Genomic DNA, 16,706 nt, shown 5'->3' with positions numbered 1-16,706 from the left:
TTCAGTTTGGGACGTGTTAAGCCAATGAGATGCTTCCAGGAGAATCTTTACCTGTATCTGTGGCTTTTAGTGGAGAGAGCATGGGCCTGGGAGTCAGAGGACCTGGGTTCTAATTCTGCTTCCACCACTCACCTGCTGTGTGACCTTGGGAAAGTCATTTCACTTCTCTGGGCCTCTGTCCCCTCATCTGCAAAATAAGGATTCAATGCCTGTTCTCCCTCCTTCTTAGGCTTTCAGCTCCATATGGAACGTGATGTTGGGGCTTAGTGCAGTGCTTGGCACATAGTAAGCATTTAACAAATACCATAACTATCATTATTATTAGTATTATTATTATCCGCTGCTTTGGCTCTTCTTCAAACCCTATTGGAGCAAACTGTTGGTCCTAGGATCTGCTTCTCCCTGACGCAGTTTCAGTGTGAAAGACACAACTCTCCACCTGATGAATTTCTCAAAGTCTCCTCGTTGACGGCAGGAGTTTGGGGCAAGGATCGAAAGTCAAGGTTGTTGTCAAGGAAACTCAGTGGGTGGAGGGGAAGAGGAAAATCAGAAAACCTAGTTTGTGCAACTCTTCTGGAATCCATAGCAACCGTCTCTGGGGGAAGAAGGAGGAGAAGTTGACAGTGTTTTGTATTCTAGAGCAAGATCCATTGTGTGCACGGATGCACACACATACACACACATACACACTCTCTCGCTCTCTCTCTCTTTTGCAGTGTGTGTATACATATACAAGGCTTCTCTCTCATCCCAAGCCCCCTTACTCTCCCTCTGCAGAACAGAAAAGTAACTGAAGTTTTGGAAGTCCTTATTGGAGGCAGTTTTCAGCCTGAATTTTTCCCCCTAGCTAAGCAAATATTGGCATTTTCAGAGTCTTGGCTGGGTGGACTGGGCCTGGGAGTCAGGAAACCTGGGTTCTAATCCTGGCTCTGCCAATTGCCTGCTGTGTGATCTTGGGCAAGTCACTTAACCTCTCTGAGCATCAGTTTCTTGATTTGTAAAATGGGGATGAAATCAGTTGTGATTGATGGAGAAGCAGCATGGCCTAGAGGAAAGAACCTGGGCCTGGGAGTCAGAGGACCTGGGTTCTAATCCCAGCTCCACCACTTACCTGCTATGTGACCTTGGGCAAGTCAGTTTACTTTTTGGTGCCTCAGTTTCCTCATCTGCAAAATGGGGATTCAACACCTATCCTCCTGCCTACTTAGCCGCATGTAGGTCCTGATGATCTTGTATCTATGCTTTCACTTAGTACAGTGCTTGGCACACAGTAAACACTTAACAAATCACTGTTATTATTGTCATCATCATTATAATATCCCCTGTGTGGGAGCAGAGACTGTGCCCCATCAGATTATCTTAGTCTGCCCTAGTGCTGAGCACACAGTGAGCACTGATCAAATATCATAATTATCATTATTACTTCTGACACAAGTGCTGACTCATCCAAAGTTTTACGAGGAAGTGGAGGGATATGAAAACAAAAAAAGAATCGGTCTTCCTTCAAACCTTGGATTTTTCTTCCCTCCCTGGTAGAAACCACAGATGACAAAGGAGCAGAACCTCTAAAGCAGAATAATTTTCTGTGTTTTTTTTTTCCTCCTTTCTTATTTCATTTCTTGTGCTTTCTGAGTGGACACTGCAGTTTGAAATGCTCATTTTCTTTTTCAATCAGTAAACAAAGGGAACATTGATTTCTTCACAAAGCTGGAGTGGATAGGGGAAATCAATGTTTACAAAGTAGAATTGGGCAACATTGGGAAATAAATTTTAGGTACAGGCTTCAAGGGGCCATTAGAGCGAATACAAATACAAATTTTAAATATTCAAACAAAAAGAAAATCCCTTTGGCCACTTTCCTAGCAATCGATGGTCAAGCTGTCCTCTTCTTGAAGATTTTTCTGATGAAAATGAACGATGAGTATAGTATAAAGAAACTCGAAAATAGCAGTCTGGCCTAGTGGAAAAAGCAAGGGTTTGGGAGCCCAACTCTGCCACTTGTCTGCTGCATGACCTTGGACAAGTCACTTCACCTTCCTGAGCTTTAGTTTTCTCATCTGTAAAATGGGATTTAAATACCCATTCTCTCTCCTCCGTAGGCTGTGAGCTCTATGAGGGAGGAGGACAGTGTCTGATCTGATTGTATTCTATCTGCTCAAGTGCTTGACACAGTGTCTGGCACATAGAAAGCCCTGAACAAAACCCACAATTGTTGTTATTATTGCAATATTATCAGAAATAATAATGATAAAAAAAGAACTGTTGAAGCGAATCATAGGAAGACAAGGCTGCATGTCAATTGAGAAGTAGCATGGCATAGTGGATAGAGCACAGGCTTGGGAGTCAAAAGGACTTGGGTTCTAATCCGACTCTGCCACATGTCTGTTGAGTGATTTTGGGCATGTCACTTAACTTCTCTGTGCTTCGGCTACCTCATCTGTAGAATGGGTTTAAGAATGTGAGCCCCATGTGGGACAGGAACTGTGTCCAACCTGATTAACTTGTATCTACCCCAGTGCTTAGAACAGCACACAGAAAATGCTTACCAAGCACCATTATTATTATTATTAGGAGGCAAAGAAAGTCCCTCCCTTTTTTTTAAAAAAAAAAAAAAAAGTGGTGTTAAGCATTTACTGTGGGTCAAGCACCATTCTAAGTGCTGGTGTAGGTATCTGTTAATTAGGTCATTCAGAACTATTCCAAACCATCTTTAGATAATGTGGCTTGAAAGTTGGGGAGGTCTTCCTCGCCTATATTACTAATAATTTTGCTATTTGTTAAGCACTTACTATATGTTAAGCACTGTATTAAGAACTGTGGTAAATGTAGATTAATCAGGTCCCACATGGGGTTGCAGTCTAAGTAGGAGAGAGAACAGGTATTGTATTCTCTGTATAATCACCTCCTGTGGAGGCTGTGGCTCAGAATGCTCTCACCCATAAAGAGGACCACCTGGGCCATTCATCCCAAACAGCTCGTTAAAGGGAAAACGCTATGCCATCTGACCCAGAGGTCTAGCCAAGCTTCAAAGTAATTTCAGAGGTGCAGCTGTAGACCCTAACCCTCCATATATCTTACCCTCCTTATTGTTCGCTTTAAAGTACTGTCACCTTGCCCCCTCCTACTTCACCTCACTGCTCTCCTACTACAACCAGCCCCCCACACACCTTGCTGCTCAATTGTCAACCTACTCACTATGCCTTGATGTCCTCCAGCTTGCCACCGACCTCTCACCCACGTCCTGCCTCTGGCCTGGAACACCTTCCCCCTTCATTACTCTCCTTACCTTCAAAGCCTTATTGAAGGCCCATCTCTTCCAAGGGGTCTTCCTTGACTAAGCCCTCTCTTCCTTTTCTTCCACTCCCTTCTGTGACACCCTGACTTGTTCCCTTTATTCATTCTCCCCTCCCAGCTCCACAACACTTATGTATGTATCTATAATTTATTTATTTATATTAATGTCTGTCTCCCCCTCTAGACTGTAAGCTCATTTGGGCAGGGAATGTGTCTGTTATATGGTTCTCTCCCAAGTGCTTAGTACAGTGTTCTGCAAATAGTTAAGCGCTCAATAAATACGACTTACTGACATATCTGCCTAAGTCACTTTGGGATTAAGATGGTGAGCCCCATGTGGGACTCTGACGGTGTCCAACCTGATTAGTTGGATCTTCCCCAGTGCTTAGTACAGTGCCTGGCACATAGTAAATGCTTAGCAAATACTGTAAAAAAATTTAAAAAACAGAAGTAAAATCTATTCTTGGAGGAAAGAGCACAAGTCTGAAAATCAGGTGACCCAGATTCTAATTCCTATTCTGCCACCTTGCCCGAAGTGTGACCCTAAACTTCTCTGGTCCTCAGTTCCCTCATCTGTAAAATGGGGATAAAATACCTGCCCTTCCACCCTCTCAGGCTGTGAGCCTCATGTGGGACAGGGAACACGTCTGATCTGCTCATATTGTACCCATCCCAGTCCTTAGTCAGTGTTTGTCATATAAAAGGTGCTTAACAATTAGCATCTCAGTTTCCTCCTCTGTAAAATGGGTCTTAAACACCCTTTCTCCGCCTGTAAGACTGTGAACCCGTGTGGAACAGGGACTGAGTCCTATGCGATGATCTTGTTTCTACCACAGGCATATAATAAGGGTTTCAAAAATTCCATCATCATCACCACCATCATCATTATTCATTATTATTCATGATTACAATGATATATTATTGACATATGATATTAATATACAACATAAATAACAGTAATAACAGTGCTTAATAAGATGCTTGGCACATTTCAAGCACTTCATAACTTGCATTACAATTATTAATATTAATAACGCTTCAGGGCAAGACACAGGGAAGCTTTCTGGAGTTCTGGCAAAACCACTTTGGCGACTTGAGAACCGCCTGAACCTGCTGTTCCTTGGGCTCGGTTCTGAACACTGGCCCAGCTAAGAAACATGCTCCAATCAATCAATAAGTCAATCATTGATACTTATTGAGAGCTTGCTGTGTGCAGAGCACACTACTAAGTGTTTGTGAGAGGACAGTATATCAGATTTAGCAGATTTAGCAGAAAAGTTCCCTTGTCCAAAAGGAGCTTGCAGTCTGCCTCTTTGTTTAAAAGCAATAAACTAAAATTCCTTCTCTTTCATGAAGGTTAACCCTTCTGCTCTGCTCTTGCAAGCAGCTTGGCTTAGTGGATAGAGCATGGGCCTGGGAGTCTGAAGGGTCTGGGTTCTAATCCTGGCTCTGCCAAATGTCTGCTGTGTGACCTTGGACAAGTGATTTCACATCTATGGGCTTCAGTTACCTCATCTGTAAATTGGAAATTAAGACTGTGAGCCCCATGTGGGATAGGGACTGTGTCCAACCTGTACATAAGTGCTGTGGGGTTGGGAGGAGATGCTTTGGTTTCAGCATTTTAGAGCTTTTATCCAAGAGTCTGCCTCTAAGAAGAGCAGACATTGGTGAGACGCAATGGATAAAAAATAAAGGAACTTAAACAGAAGAGTCAGGCTGGGAACTTCCTTTTAAAAGCCGAATGGATCAAGAAGACCAGGGGGTGGTTTTGTTTTTCTAATAAAGTGAAAAACAATAGAAAAAATGAAGGGTATTGATTATTTCATGTCAAATTGCATAAAACCACTGTCTGCCATCCATGGAAAGGGAAGCTACCAAGAGCAGCAAGATCAGACTCTCCAGGAAAGTTATGGGTTTCAGCGGCATAGGAGCCAGACAGAATTTTTATTGAATCTGTTTCTTTGGTTTCTTTCTTACTCTCCCAGTTTAATAATAACACAAGATTGCTGCTCTCTAAATGCTACTTCGGGTGACCTTTTGGAGAAACTTTTTCCTCTTAGGAGACTTGCAGGAGTGTTAAAGCGGGGCTTTTTATACTGCATTTCCGGCAAGAGGAGGTTCAGTTTGGGGCTGACTGGCTGCCTTTGGGATGTCTTTGTGGCTAGGGGAACCAAATAATAGTAGTTATTATTAGGGGGAGGCGGGGGGTAGGGCGAGCCGAAGGGCTGCCCCAAACTGGGCTCACGGACTCTTTTATCTGCAGTTGGGGAACCTGAGGTTCAGAGAGGTTGAGTGACTCACCCAAGGCCACACAGCAGGCCCACGGTAGAGCTGAGACTCAAGTGCAGGTTTTCCAACTCCCAGCCCTGGGCTCTTTCCACTAGGCCAATGCTACTGGGTAAAGAGCCCTTGTTAGATTTTATATTTGGCTTGTGGTTCCATACATCATTTTTAATTGTGTCATCAATTTAAGCCTTTATCGCCGGTGTCAAAAATACAAGGGATGTTTGCCGTGTTGCTGCTTTCCCCTATTCTGGTTTGAGCACAGCTTGAGATTTTAGGTGAGCACAATTTGTCTCAGTTAAGATGCCAGCAAGTGACATAAATACTTCAAGGCATTGAGATTCATCTCTGTTTGGCTCTGGGGCCGGTTTTAAGAATCTTACCAAATCACATGGCCCCAAGGTGTCAGACTGAGCTCTGTGAGTGACCTTCACATGTATTGCGGAGATTTTGTCTGTTCTGATTATTGGAGTGAGGTATAAATACCTCACACTCCATCTTGTTTTCTATAATGATAATTGCAGTCTTTATTAAGCACTTACTGTGTTCCAGGCACAGTCCTAAGCCCCTGACCCACATGGGGCTCACAACCTAAAGGGGAGGGAGAACAGGTACTGTATTACCGTTACGCAGATGAAGAAACCGAGGGCCGGACCAGTAAAATGACTTGCCCGAGGTCATTAGGCAAGTGGCGGAGCTGGCACATTAGAAGTGAGGTCCTCTGCCTCCCAGGCCCGCGGTTTCTCCACTGGGCCACACTGCCTCTTTATGAGCTATTCCTCGTTCCATACTATGGAAGAGGGTGTCCCCATCCCATTGCAACCCACTGCAAATCCAACCCCCAAACAAAACCCTTTGAAAGCTTCACCTTGCCATCAGGCAGCCCACCTGCAAGATATATTGGTGCTTCCCATTTCTGCCTCCCGTAAAACAGAGATCCTAAGGAATTCTTCCTTCTGCTGGGAGGAGTAGGTGTCTGGGCTTTGTTCTGAAGTTCAAAGTAAATATTTTCATAAAAAAAGATCTGTTCGTTTCTCCATGAAATACCAGCCGCCATCTGGCCGGTTTGTGTTGGGGATTCACATCGCAGGAGAGAACTTCAGTTTAATAACACACATCACGATGTCACATGTCACAGCATTTCCCATTACAGTGTGTGTGTGTGTGTGTGTGTGTGTGTGTGTGTGTGTGTTGGGGGCGGGAAGGAGGATTGCTTGGGGAGAGGGGAACAAGACAGAGGGAAAAATCTGTAAACCTAAGAGAATGGAAATATGGTATATAGGTTTGCCAGAAGTAAGCTCCTTCAGGGCAGGGATCATGTCTCCTAACTCTTTTGGATTCTCGCAGACGCTCAGCACAGCACTCTGCACATAGTGGCCTGTAAACCTCTTGCGGTTAGGGATCATGTCAATTTATTGTCCCTTTCCATGTGCTTTGTAAAGTGCCCTAAGTACAGTAAGTGATTAATGAATTCCATTGACTGATTAGATGATGCCAATTTGATTTCAGGCATCACACTGGCATTAGAGAGAGTCTGCCAAGGCTTCAGAGAGGGAGCAGGACTCGGTCCAGAGCAGAGCTGGAAATACTGGAAATTCATTCATTCTGTTGTATTTATTGAGTGCTTACTGTCTGCAGAGCACTGTATTAAGCTCTTGGGAGAGTACAGTATAACAATAAAGTGCCACATTCCCTGCCCACAACGAGCTTACAGTCTAGAGGGGGAGACAGGCATTAATATAAATAAATAAATTACAGATACATACATAAGTGCTGTGGGGCTGGGAAGGGGGAATGAATGGAGGGAGCAAGTCAGGGTGATGCAGAAGGGTGAGGGAGAAGAGGAATGGAGGGCTTAATCAGGGAAGATCTCTCGGAGGAGATGTGCCTTCAATAAGCGTTTGAAGGGGGAGAGAGCAATTGTCTGTCTAATTTGAAGAAGGAGGGCATTCCAAGTCAGAGGCAGGACTTGGGCGAGAGGTCGGCGGCAAGATCGACAAGATGGAGGTACAGTGAGAAAGTTAGCATTAGAGGAGCAAAGCATGTGGGCTGAGTTGTAGTAGGAGAGTAGCGAGGTGAGGTAGGAGGGGGTAAGGTGATTAAGTGCTTTAAAGCCAGTGGTGAGGAGTTTTTGTTAGGAGGAATACAAGAACTCAGGACTCAATCCCTGCTTTCCCCTCCGCCCCTTAGTCTGGGAGCCCTGTCTACTACCTCTATTGGACTCTCCCAAGCATTCAGTACAGTGATCTGCACACTGCAGACTGTAAGCTCCTTGAGGGCAGGGATCGCATCTATCGTGTCTATAATCTCAGTGAATAAATTTCTAGGAATTCGCCTGCCCTCCATGAGACCCCCGCCCACCCGATTCGATGCTCCATTAACTGTAAAAATGGCACTGAATTTCGTGACCTCCGTTCGCGCGGGCTAAATTAATTGGTGGGCCATCCATTTAGTTTAGGAAATAAAGTTATGAAATGTTACAGAGCAGCAATTCATAATGAAATTCTTTTAATAAAGGAAGTCACTAGGGTACAGGATTTATTACCGCTTAGCACCGACTTGGAAATGTATTTGTTAGGTTGGTTGACTCTGAAGACAGTTTGGTTGGGGACAGGGGGAAAACTCTCTCTCCTAAATTGCCATTCAGACCCCTCCAGTTGGCATTGTCAGTAGATTATTACGGTGATCTTTTTCTCTGGAAGGAATTTACTAGACGGCGTAAATGTTCAATAGTCCCTTTTATGTATGGGGTTTTTTAAGCTCTTTGTGGCAAGTACTGGTCTAAGCACTGGGACAGATCCCCCTCCCCCCCCGCTCCATCCCCCCCGCCTTACCTCCTTCCCTCTCCACAGCACCTGTATATATGTATATGTGTTTGTATGTATTTATTACTCTATTTATTTTACTTGTACATATTTATTTTATTTATTTTATTCTGTTAATATGTTTTGTTTTGTTCTCTGTCTCCCCCTTCTAGACTGTGAGCCCACTGTTGGGTAGGGACTGTCTCTATATGTTGCCAACTTGTACTTCCCAAGCACTTAGTACAGTGCTCTGCACACAGTAAGTGCTCAATAAATACGATTGAATGAATGAATGAAAGGTTTTCAAGTTAGGCACAGTCACTGTCAGTCAATCAGTCAATCATATTTATTGAGCACTTACTGTGTGCAGCACCCTGTACTAAGCGCTTGGAAGAGTACAATATGACACTAAACAAACACATTCCCTGCCTGCAATGAGCTTACAGTCTAGAAATATTAATAGAAATAAATGAATTGAAGTTATATACATAATGGTGTGGAATTGGGAAGTGGGGTGAATAAAGGGAACAAGTCAGGATGATGCAGAAGGGAGTGGGAGAAGAGGAAAGGAGGGCTTAGTCAGGGAAGGTCTCTTGGAGATGTGCCTTCAATAAGGCTTTGAAGTGGGGGTGGGAGTAATTGTTGGATTTGAGGAGGGTGGGAAACCCCATCCCGCATGGGGCTCACAGCTTAAGTAGGAGGATGTAGGATTTAATCCTCATTTCACAGATGAAGAAACTGAGGTACCGAGAAATAAAGTGACTTGTGCAAGGTCACGCAGCAGACAAGAGGAGGAGCCAGGGTTTGAACCCTGGATCTCTGACTCCTGGACCTGGGCTCGTCCTCCTAGACCCCGCTGCTTTTTTTGAAAGTAATAACAGGAGGTCGTTGAATAGGCCCTGGCTTTGTCCCACAGCAGAAGGAGATGTCAGTAAGAAATTTGATAAAATTCACGCCCTGGACACCTTGTCAGAAACATGGGCTTCTGGAGTCTCCCTCTCCCTCTCCTGTCCTCTGTCCTGTGGCCTTTATTTAGGGCTGAGGAGGCTCACAGCAATAAAAATAATAATTATAATAGTGATATTTGTTCAGCCACTTACTATATGCCAAGTGCTGAGGGTAGATTCAAGATGATCAAATTGGACCCAGTCCCTGCCCCAGATGGGGCTTACTGTCTAAAGAGAAGAGAGAACTGCAGAAATGACCAAAGCCAGGACAAGGGAAAGAATCCATCAGTAGAATCCTGCCATTTCCTGCTTCTGTTTTCCCTCCTTGAACCATATCTTACCCTGGTTGCATTTTATGGCTTCAGTCCAGGACTTGTGCTAATTATATTCTCATCTCCGCTGCATTCACTGGCTCTTCCCCCTCCCCTCTGTCTTGTTTCTTCCGTTCGCCTAATTATTATATTCTCATCTCCGCCACATTTACTCATTTTCCCTCCCCACTCTTTGTGTTTCTTCCGTTCTACTGACTCTTTAATAAGCAGTGACACAGATCCTGATATGGGTTATTCTCATCAATAATAAGCAGGAATCAGCTAGGGCCCACCTGCCACCACGGATGGCTTCTGTTCCCATCCCCACCTCAGATGAGAGGTGGGATAGGATGACCAGGGCTCTCTTCTCTGTACCAATTGGCTGGGCCGGGATCCTGTTTTTACAGCCCCGTCCAGCGACTGTCCCATGACCAGACTTCGGCTGGTTTTCTTTGGCTGCCAGGTGGCTGACTTCCGTTTTCTCAGGTAGTTGTCTTCAGATGAGAAGCTGAGCAGGAATGTATCCGTTTATTGTTATATTGAACTCTCCCAAGCGCTTAGTACAGTGCCCTGTTGCTCTGCACACAATAAGCACTCAATAAGTACAATTGATTGGCTGAGCACCCTGACTTGAGCCTTGCCGCTGCAAATGATAAAGTGTCTCTGTTTTTATCAATAATAATATGTTAGTATTAATTCTTTTTTTTCCTCTGGCATTCATTGAGAACTTACTCTGTGCAGAGCCCTGGGGTTGTTAATACTAATTATAATGGCATTTGTTAAGTGCTTAGTATGTGCCAAGCACTGTACTAACACAGTTCCGGTCCACAGTCTAAATAAGAGAAAGACTAGGTATTGAATCCGTATTACACAGATGGGGAAACTGAGGCACTGAGAAGTGAAGAAACCTGCCTGAGGTCAATCAATTAATCAATCAATGGTATTTGTTGAGTTCTTATTATATGCAGAGCACTGTTCTAAGTACTTAGGACAGTACAAGAGAATAAGTAGACACGTTCCCTGCCAACGTAGAGTTTACCGTCTCGAGGGGGAGACAAACATTAATATGAATAAATAATTTATAATAAATAACATAAAGATATGTACATAAGTGCAGTGGGGTGGGGCAAATATCAAATATCCAGCGGTCACAAATCCAAGTGCAAAGTCACATGGCAGGCAAGTGGCAGAGTGAAGATTAGAATAAGGAAAAGAACCCAGATCCTCTGACTCCCAGAGCTGGGCTCTTTCCCCTAGGCCATGCTGCTTTTCAAGAGACACTCATGTAAGGTAATTAGGTCAGATACAGTCTACAGCTCCTGTCCCACGGGCTCACAGTCAAAGGGGGAGGGAGAACAGGTATTTTAACCCCGTTTTACAGATGAGGAAAACGAGGCCCAGAGAAGTGACTTGCCCAAGGTCACAGCACACAAGTGGGATTATTACCCAGGTCTCCTGGCCCCGGGCTCTTTCCACCAGGCTACACAGCCTCATACCTTTAACTGATGCCTCACTTGGCCCCATTGGGTTTCTGTCTCTCCCAGGCAGTTTCTCCTCTGCATTAAGAAATGTGGGCAGATTTTTATTTGGGTTGGAGATGTCACTTCACATTATTCCAACACCATTTCTCCAAGGGAGTCACAGTTATGACAGCCTTGTTACTGAGTTGTGAACTCCATGAAGCAGAGGAAGAGTTACCTCATTAAAAGAGCAGCGAAGTAGCAGTGTTTCTGAGGCAAATTTAGATTTCAGAAGGCAGCGCAAGGTGGGGAGAGAGGGGAAAAAAAACATCAGTGGGGTCTAGTGGAAAGAGCCCAAAATTGGAAGTCAGAGGACTTGGGCTCTAGTCTCAGCTCTTCCCCAAGCCTGCTGTGTGTTCTTGGGCAAGTCATGAACCTCTCTGAGTCTCAGTTTCCTCAGTGGTAGAATTGGCATGCGATAGATTGGGATGGGGATTGTGCCTGATCTGCTTAGTACAGTGTAAGCGCCTGTCAAATCCTTAGGGGTTTTAGATGTCGAGAGAAATCCAAGTGATGAAGGGGTATGGTAGAATGTGTTTAAGACAAAAAATAATAAAGGCTCTTCTCTCCAGTTTCATCTACATGTATTCAGTTCTGTATTCAGTTCTTCATTTCCTTAATCGTGAACAACTTTTTTTCCCTTTGTGGCATGTTTTCCTCATGGAGGATTATTAATTCTCGAATTGTCAAGTTTTTCTCTCCAGCATCCTTCCCTCCTTCCCTTCCCCCTTCTGGTTTCAAGCCAGAACGTCCCCTGAGCCTTCTGTTGAGCTGAATTTGCTCTTGGGCGCTCTTTCTCTGGTCTTTTGCCAAACTCTCCTTGAAATCAACTTCAGATGGTTTCCTTCCAACTTCTCAACTCCCACATAGGGCATTGCTGTAGAAGAAATAACTTGATTTAAACACACATGCGCACACATTCCGAAGCACACAACAAGCACAGACACAGATACATGAACATACACACACACACACACACACACACACACACAAACACACACACACACATACATACATACACCCTAACCCTAATCTTCTCCTGGATGCCACTGAGCATGGGCCTGGGAGTCGAGGGACCTATGTTCTAATTCCAACTCTGCCACTTGTCTTCTGTGTGACCTCGGGCAAGTCATTCAACATCTCTGTGCCTCAGTTACCTCATCTGTAAAATGGGGATTACTGTGAGCCCTAGGTGGGACAGGGACTGTGTTCAACCTGATTACCTTGTATCTACCTTAATGTATTGTATAGTGCCTGACTCATAGTAAGCATTTAACAAACACTATTAAAAAAAAAAAAAAGTAAAACTCAGGATATCATGCTAAGCATCTAATTTATTCATTCAAGTGCATTTATTGAGTACCTACTGTATGCAAAGCACTATACTAAGTGCTTGGGAGAGTACGCTATAACAATAAACAGACATGTTCCCTTCCCACAACGAGCTTACAGGCTCACCTTTTGTTTCCCTTCTGAGTTCCCTGTGCACTTGATTCCTCACCCCAAATCAATCAGAGATATTTACTGAGCACTTACTGTGTTCAGAGCACTGTACTAAGTGCTTGGAGAGTACAGAAGAGGGCTTGATTTGTTTTGTTTTCTTATGATATTGTTAGTGCTTACTCTGTGCCAGGCACTGTACTAAGCCCTGGAGCAGATACGAGTGAATCAAGTTGGACATAGGCCATGTCCCACGTGGGGCTCACAGATGGAATCCCCATTTTACAGATGAAGTAGCTGAGGCACAGAGAGGTGAAGTGGCTTTCCCAAGGTGACACAATAGACAAGTGGCAGAGCCAGAATTAGAACCCAGGTCCTTCTGACTCCCAGGCCCATGTTCTATCCACTGGGCCACACAGCTTCTCAGAGTTGGTAGACGCTTTCCCTGCTCGCCGTGAGCTTACAGTCTAGAGCACTCTAACCACTGAGGTAGTCACCCCTCCCTCCCCACAGCCCTTATACTCAGTTGCTTCCCCCCTCCCTGGAATTTATTTTAGTGTTGGCTCCCCTGCTAGATTGTAAGCTTCTTGCAGACAGGATCATATCTACTAACTCTGTTGTGCTTTTCCAGATGTCTAGTAGAGTACTCTTCACAGAATAAGCCCTCAAGAATACTACTGATTTGCTGATAAGGAGGTTTCTATAGCCCCTAAGAAGCTAACTGAGGAGGATACTAGTGGAAGTGTCATCCTCATTGATAGATAGCATGTACTGAGCACCTACTGTGGGAAGAGCACTGTACTAAGTGTTTCACGAGCACAAGAAAGGTATTAGACGGTTAGCCCCATGCAGAACAGGGACTGTGTCCTACGTGATCAACTTGTATCTACCCCAGTTCTTAGAACAGTGCTTGACCCATAGTAAGCACTGAGCAAATATAATAATAATCATAATAGGCACAATCCCTGCCCTCAAGGAGCTTACGATCTAGCGTGGGAGACAGTAAAATAAACTGTCTCCCCCTCTAAACTGTAAGGTCATGTGGGCAGGGAATGTGCCTGTTTATTGTTATATTGTACACGCCCAAGTGCTTAATACAGTGCTTTGCACACAGTAAGCGCTCAGTAAATACAATTGAGTGAATAAACTACACCAACGGAGTATAGCAGATGTGGACGTGAGCATTGTGGGGTCACGGTTGGGCAAGAGAGACAGTTTCCTTGGAGGTGCCCGTCAAGGGGTGAGATTTGGTAAGGGCTCGGCCTCCCTCTGCCTTGAAGCCTGCAGCCCAGTTCCAGGGCTCAGAAGCGGCACCCGTGCTTATAGGGACCTGAGAAGGGAAGATGGAGACTCTGGAGAGAGTTGGAGCTGTAAGACAGAGAGGGAAGGGGTGGCATTGAGACCGGAAGGTAGGTCCCAAACACTGACAGTGGTTTTGATTTTTGATGACCAAAAATCGTGTGAAGATGTGTTGTATTCTCCTTGTCGTTCGGTTGTTAGGGGTAACTATGCTCTTATGTGCAGCAATAATCCCTTGTTCCACAAACAAAGCAAGGCATTCCTGACTGATGAGTTGAATGTCAGCTGCAGGGAAAAATCTTGTCCTTCATTTTTGATATTTGTGATAGAGCAAAGTTTGAGAAGGCCGGTTAAAGTGGAGTACAGCTGGAGAAACCACAATTAAATAGTCTGATAATTGTGGCATTTGTTAAGTGTTTACTATGGGCCAAGCCCTGTGCTAGATACATCAGCGGATGACGCGGCCCCTGTCCCTCATGAGGCTCACAGTCTAAAAGGGAAGGAGAACAGGTACTTTAATCCCCCTTTTATAGATGAGGAAACAAACCTAGAGAAGTTAAGTGACTTGTCTAAGGTCACAGAGTGGTGGAGCCTGGATTAAAACCCAGATCTCCTGATTTAAGAGTGCCTTATTCCTTCCAGTAAACTCCACTATTTCTCTAGGGATTATGTCTATTTTACAATACCATAATTATTATTATTAAAGTACTCTCACGGAGCCCTTAGGTTGGCAACTTACCCACCTCATTTCTGAAGCACTTATATGCATATGACCTTTTTGTAGTGTGTCTCTTCCGCTAGATTGTAAGCTCCTTGAGGGAAGGGATCGTATTCTATTGTATGCTCCCAAGTGCTTTGTACATGTTTGAGAGTCAGGAGGCCTAGGTTGTTTCTTTTTTTAAAAAATATTTCTTAAGCACTTACTGTGTGCCAGGCACTGTCCTAAAGGCTGGGGTAGATACAAGGTAATCAGGTTGGACACAGTCCCTGTCCCAGATGGGGCTCACAGCCATAATCTCCATTTTACAGATGAGGTAACTGAGGCCAAGAGAAGTGAAGTGCTTGCCCTAGGTCACACAGCAGACAAGTGGCGGAGAAAGGCTTAGATCTGAGGTCCTTCTGATTTCCAGGCCTGTGCTCTATCCTCTAGGCCGTGCTGCTTCTCTTGCTCTCTGGTTCTAATCCTACTCTGACCCTTGCTTGTGGTGTGACCTTGGGCAGTGCTTGGCACATAGTAAGCGCTTAACAAATACCACAATTATTCTTCACAACCCAATACATGGCATTGCACCAAGAGGACACTCAATAAGTATTACAAGTACTCATTCCATAAATATGTTTCTACTTGTAAGCAGGGAACATGTTACTTCTTTGTTCCATTCTTCCCAAGCATCTGGTATAGTGCAGCACTCCAACTGGCCACTCAGTATATACTCCTCTTCCTCCTCCTGTTAATTTATTTTCCCTCATTAGAGTGAAAATTCCTTGCGGGCAGGGATTGTGTCACTTCTTTATTCTGGACTTCCCCGGCTCCTAGTACAGTGCACTGCACCACATGGACGCTCAGTCAGTGTTACTTAGAACAGTGCTTGGCACATAGTAAGCGCTTAACAAATACCGTCATTATTCAGCATATGCTGCTGCTCCTCTTTCTCCTCCTCTTCTTTTTCTCCTCCTCCTCCTCCTCTTTTTCTCCCCCTCCTTTTCCTCCTCCTCCTCCTGGAAATATTTTTCTTTCTGTCTCTCCCTTCAGATTGGAAGCTCCCTATTAAGTTGGAAGCTCTGTATGGGAAGGGGATGTGTCGTTTTGTTATTCAGCATTTCCCAAGTGCCTAGTTCAGTGCTTCTCACCAAGTGGGCACTCAAACTACTATGCCTACTTCTTATACTGCTACTACTACTACTATTACTACTGTAAATATTTTTCTGTCTCCCCCTTCAGAGTGGAAGATCTCTGTTAGATTGGAAGCTCCATGTGGGTGGGGATTGTATCATTTTGTTATTCTGTATTTCCCAAATCCTAGTAGAGTGCACCTCACCTAGTGAGCGGTCAATATATAGTACTAGTACTACTACTACTGGAAATATTTTTCCATCTCCCCCTTCAGACTGTCATCTCCCTGTTAGATTGGAAGCTCCATGTGGGCAGGGAGTGGGTCATTTTGTTATTCTGTATTTCCCAAGTGGCTAGTACAGTTGGCACCGCACCAGTTTGGGGCTCGGTCTGTGCTGCTGCCCCGATCTGAACTGATGACCGCTGTCTGTCTCGCACTGTAGGGGCTGGCCTGGGCATCCTGGAGAACCTAGGCAGCGGGCTCAGTGGGCTCGAGCACAGCATCGGCAGCTTCCGGAGGAGGCCGAGGCGCCACGCCACTGAGGACGACTACAACATCGAGGTCCTCCTGGGCGTGGATGACTCTGTGGTCCAGTTCCATGGCAAGGAGCACGTGCAGAAGTATCTTCTCACTCTCATGAACATCGTAAGTCACCGACACCCGGCTGCGGGACGGCGGTCGTTTCACGCTCCCCCACTCATTGCCTGCTGGGCGACCTTGGGCAAATCACTTGCCTTCTCTGGATCTCAGTTCTCTCATCTGTAAAATGGGGATTAAGACTGGGAGCCCCATGTGGAACAGGGACTGTGTCCAACCCAATTACCTTGTACCTACTCCCAGCTCTTGGTACAGTGCTTGGCATATAGTAATGTCTTAACGCATACCACAGTTATTACTATTATTATTTGTCGATCACTTACTGTGTGTCAAACACTGTGCCAAGAACTATGGAAGTTTACAAGGCACGGACTCC

The 16,706-nt window shown here is 44.8% G+C and overlaps 1 protein-coding gene across 1 annotated transcript in view; it reads left to right on the top strand.

The window, feature by feature from the left end:
- ADAMTS2 (ADAM metallopeptidase with thrombospondin type 1 motif 2) overlaps positions 1–16,706 on the top strand; it is a 143,650-nt gene that overhangs the window by 86,885 nt on the left and 40,059 nt on the right. The window contains 1 exon segment of the mRNA XM_038771086.1: positions 16,176–16,378. Within this exon segment, the coding sequence (XP_038627014.1) occupies positions 16,176–16,378 (203 nt within the window).

This window comes from Tachyglossus aculeatus, chromosome X2 (genome assembly GCF_015852505.1).
Source record: "Tachyglossus aculeatus isolate mTacAcu1 chromosome X2, mTacAcu1.pri, whole genome shotgun sequence".
Classification (NCBI taxonomy): domain Eukaryota; kingdom Metazoa; phylum Chordata; class Mammalia; order Monotremata; family Tachyglossidae; genus Tachyglossus; species Tachyglossus aculeatus.
Note: the sequence above shows the minus strand (reverse complement) of the source record. Positions and strands in the feature narration are given on the sequence as shown.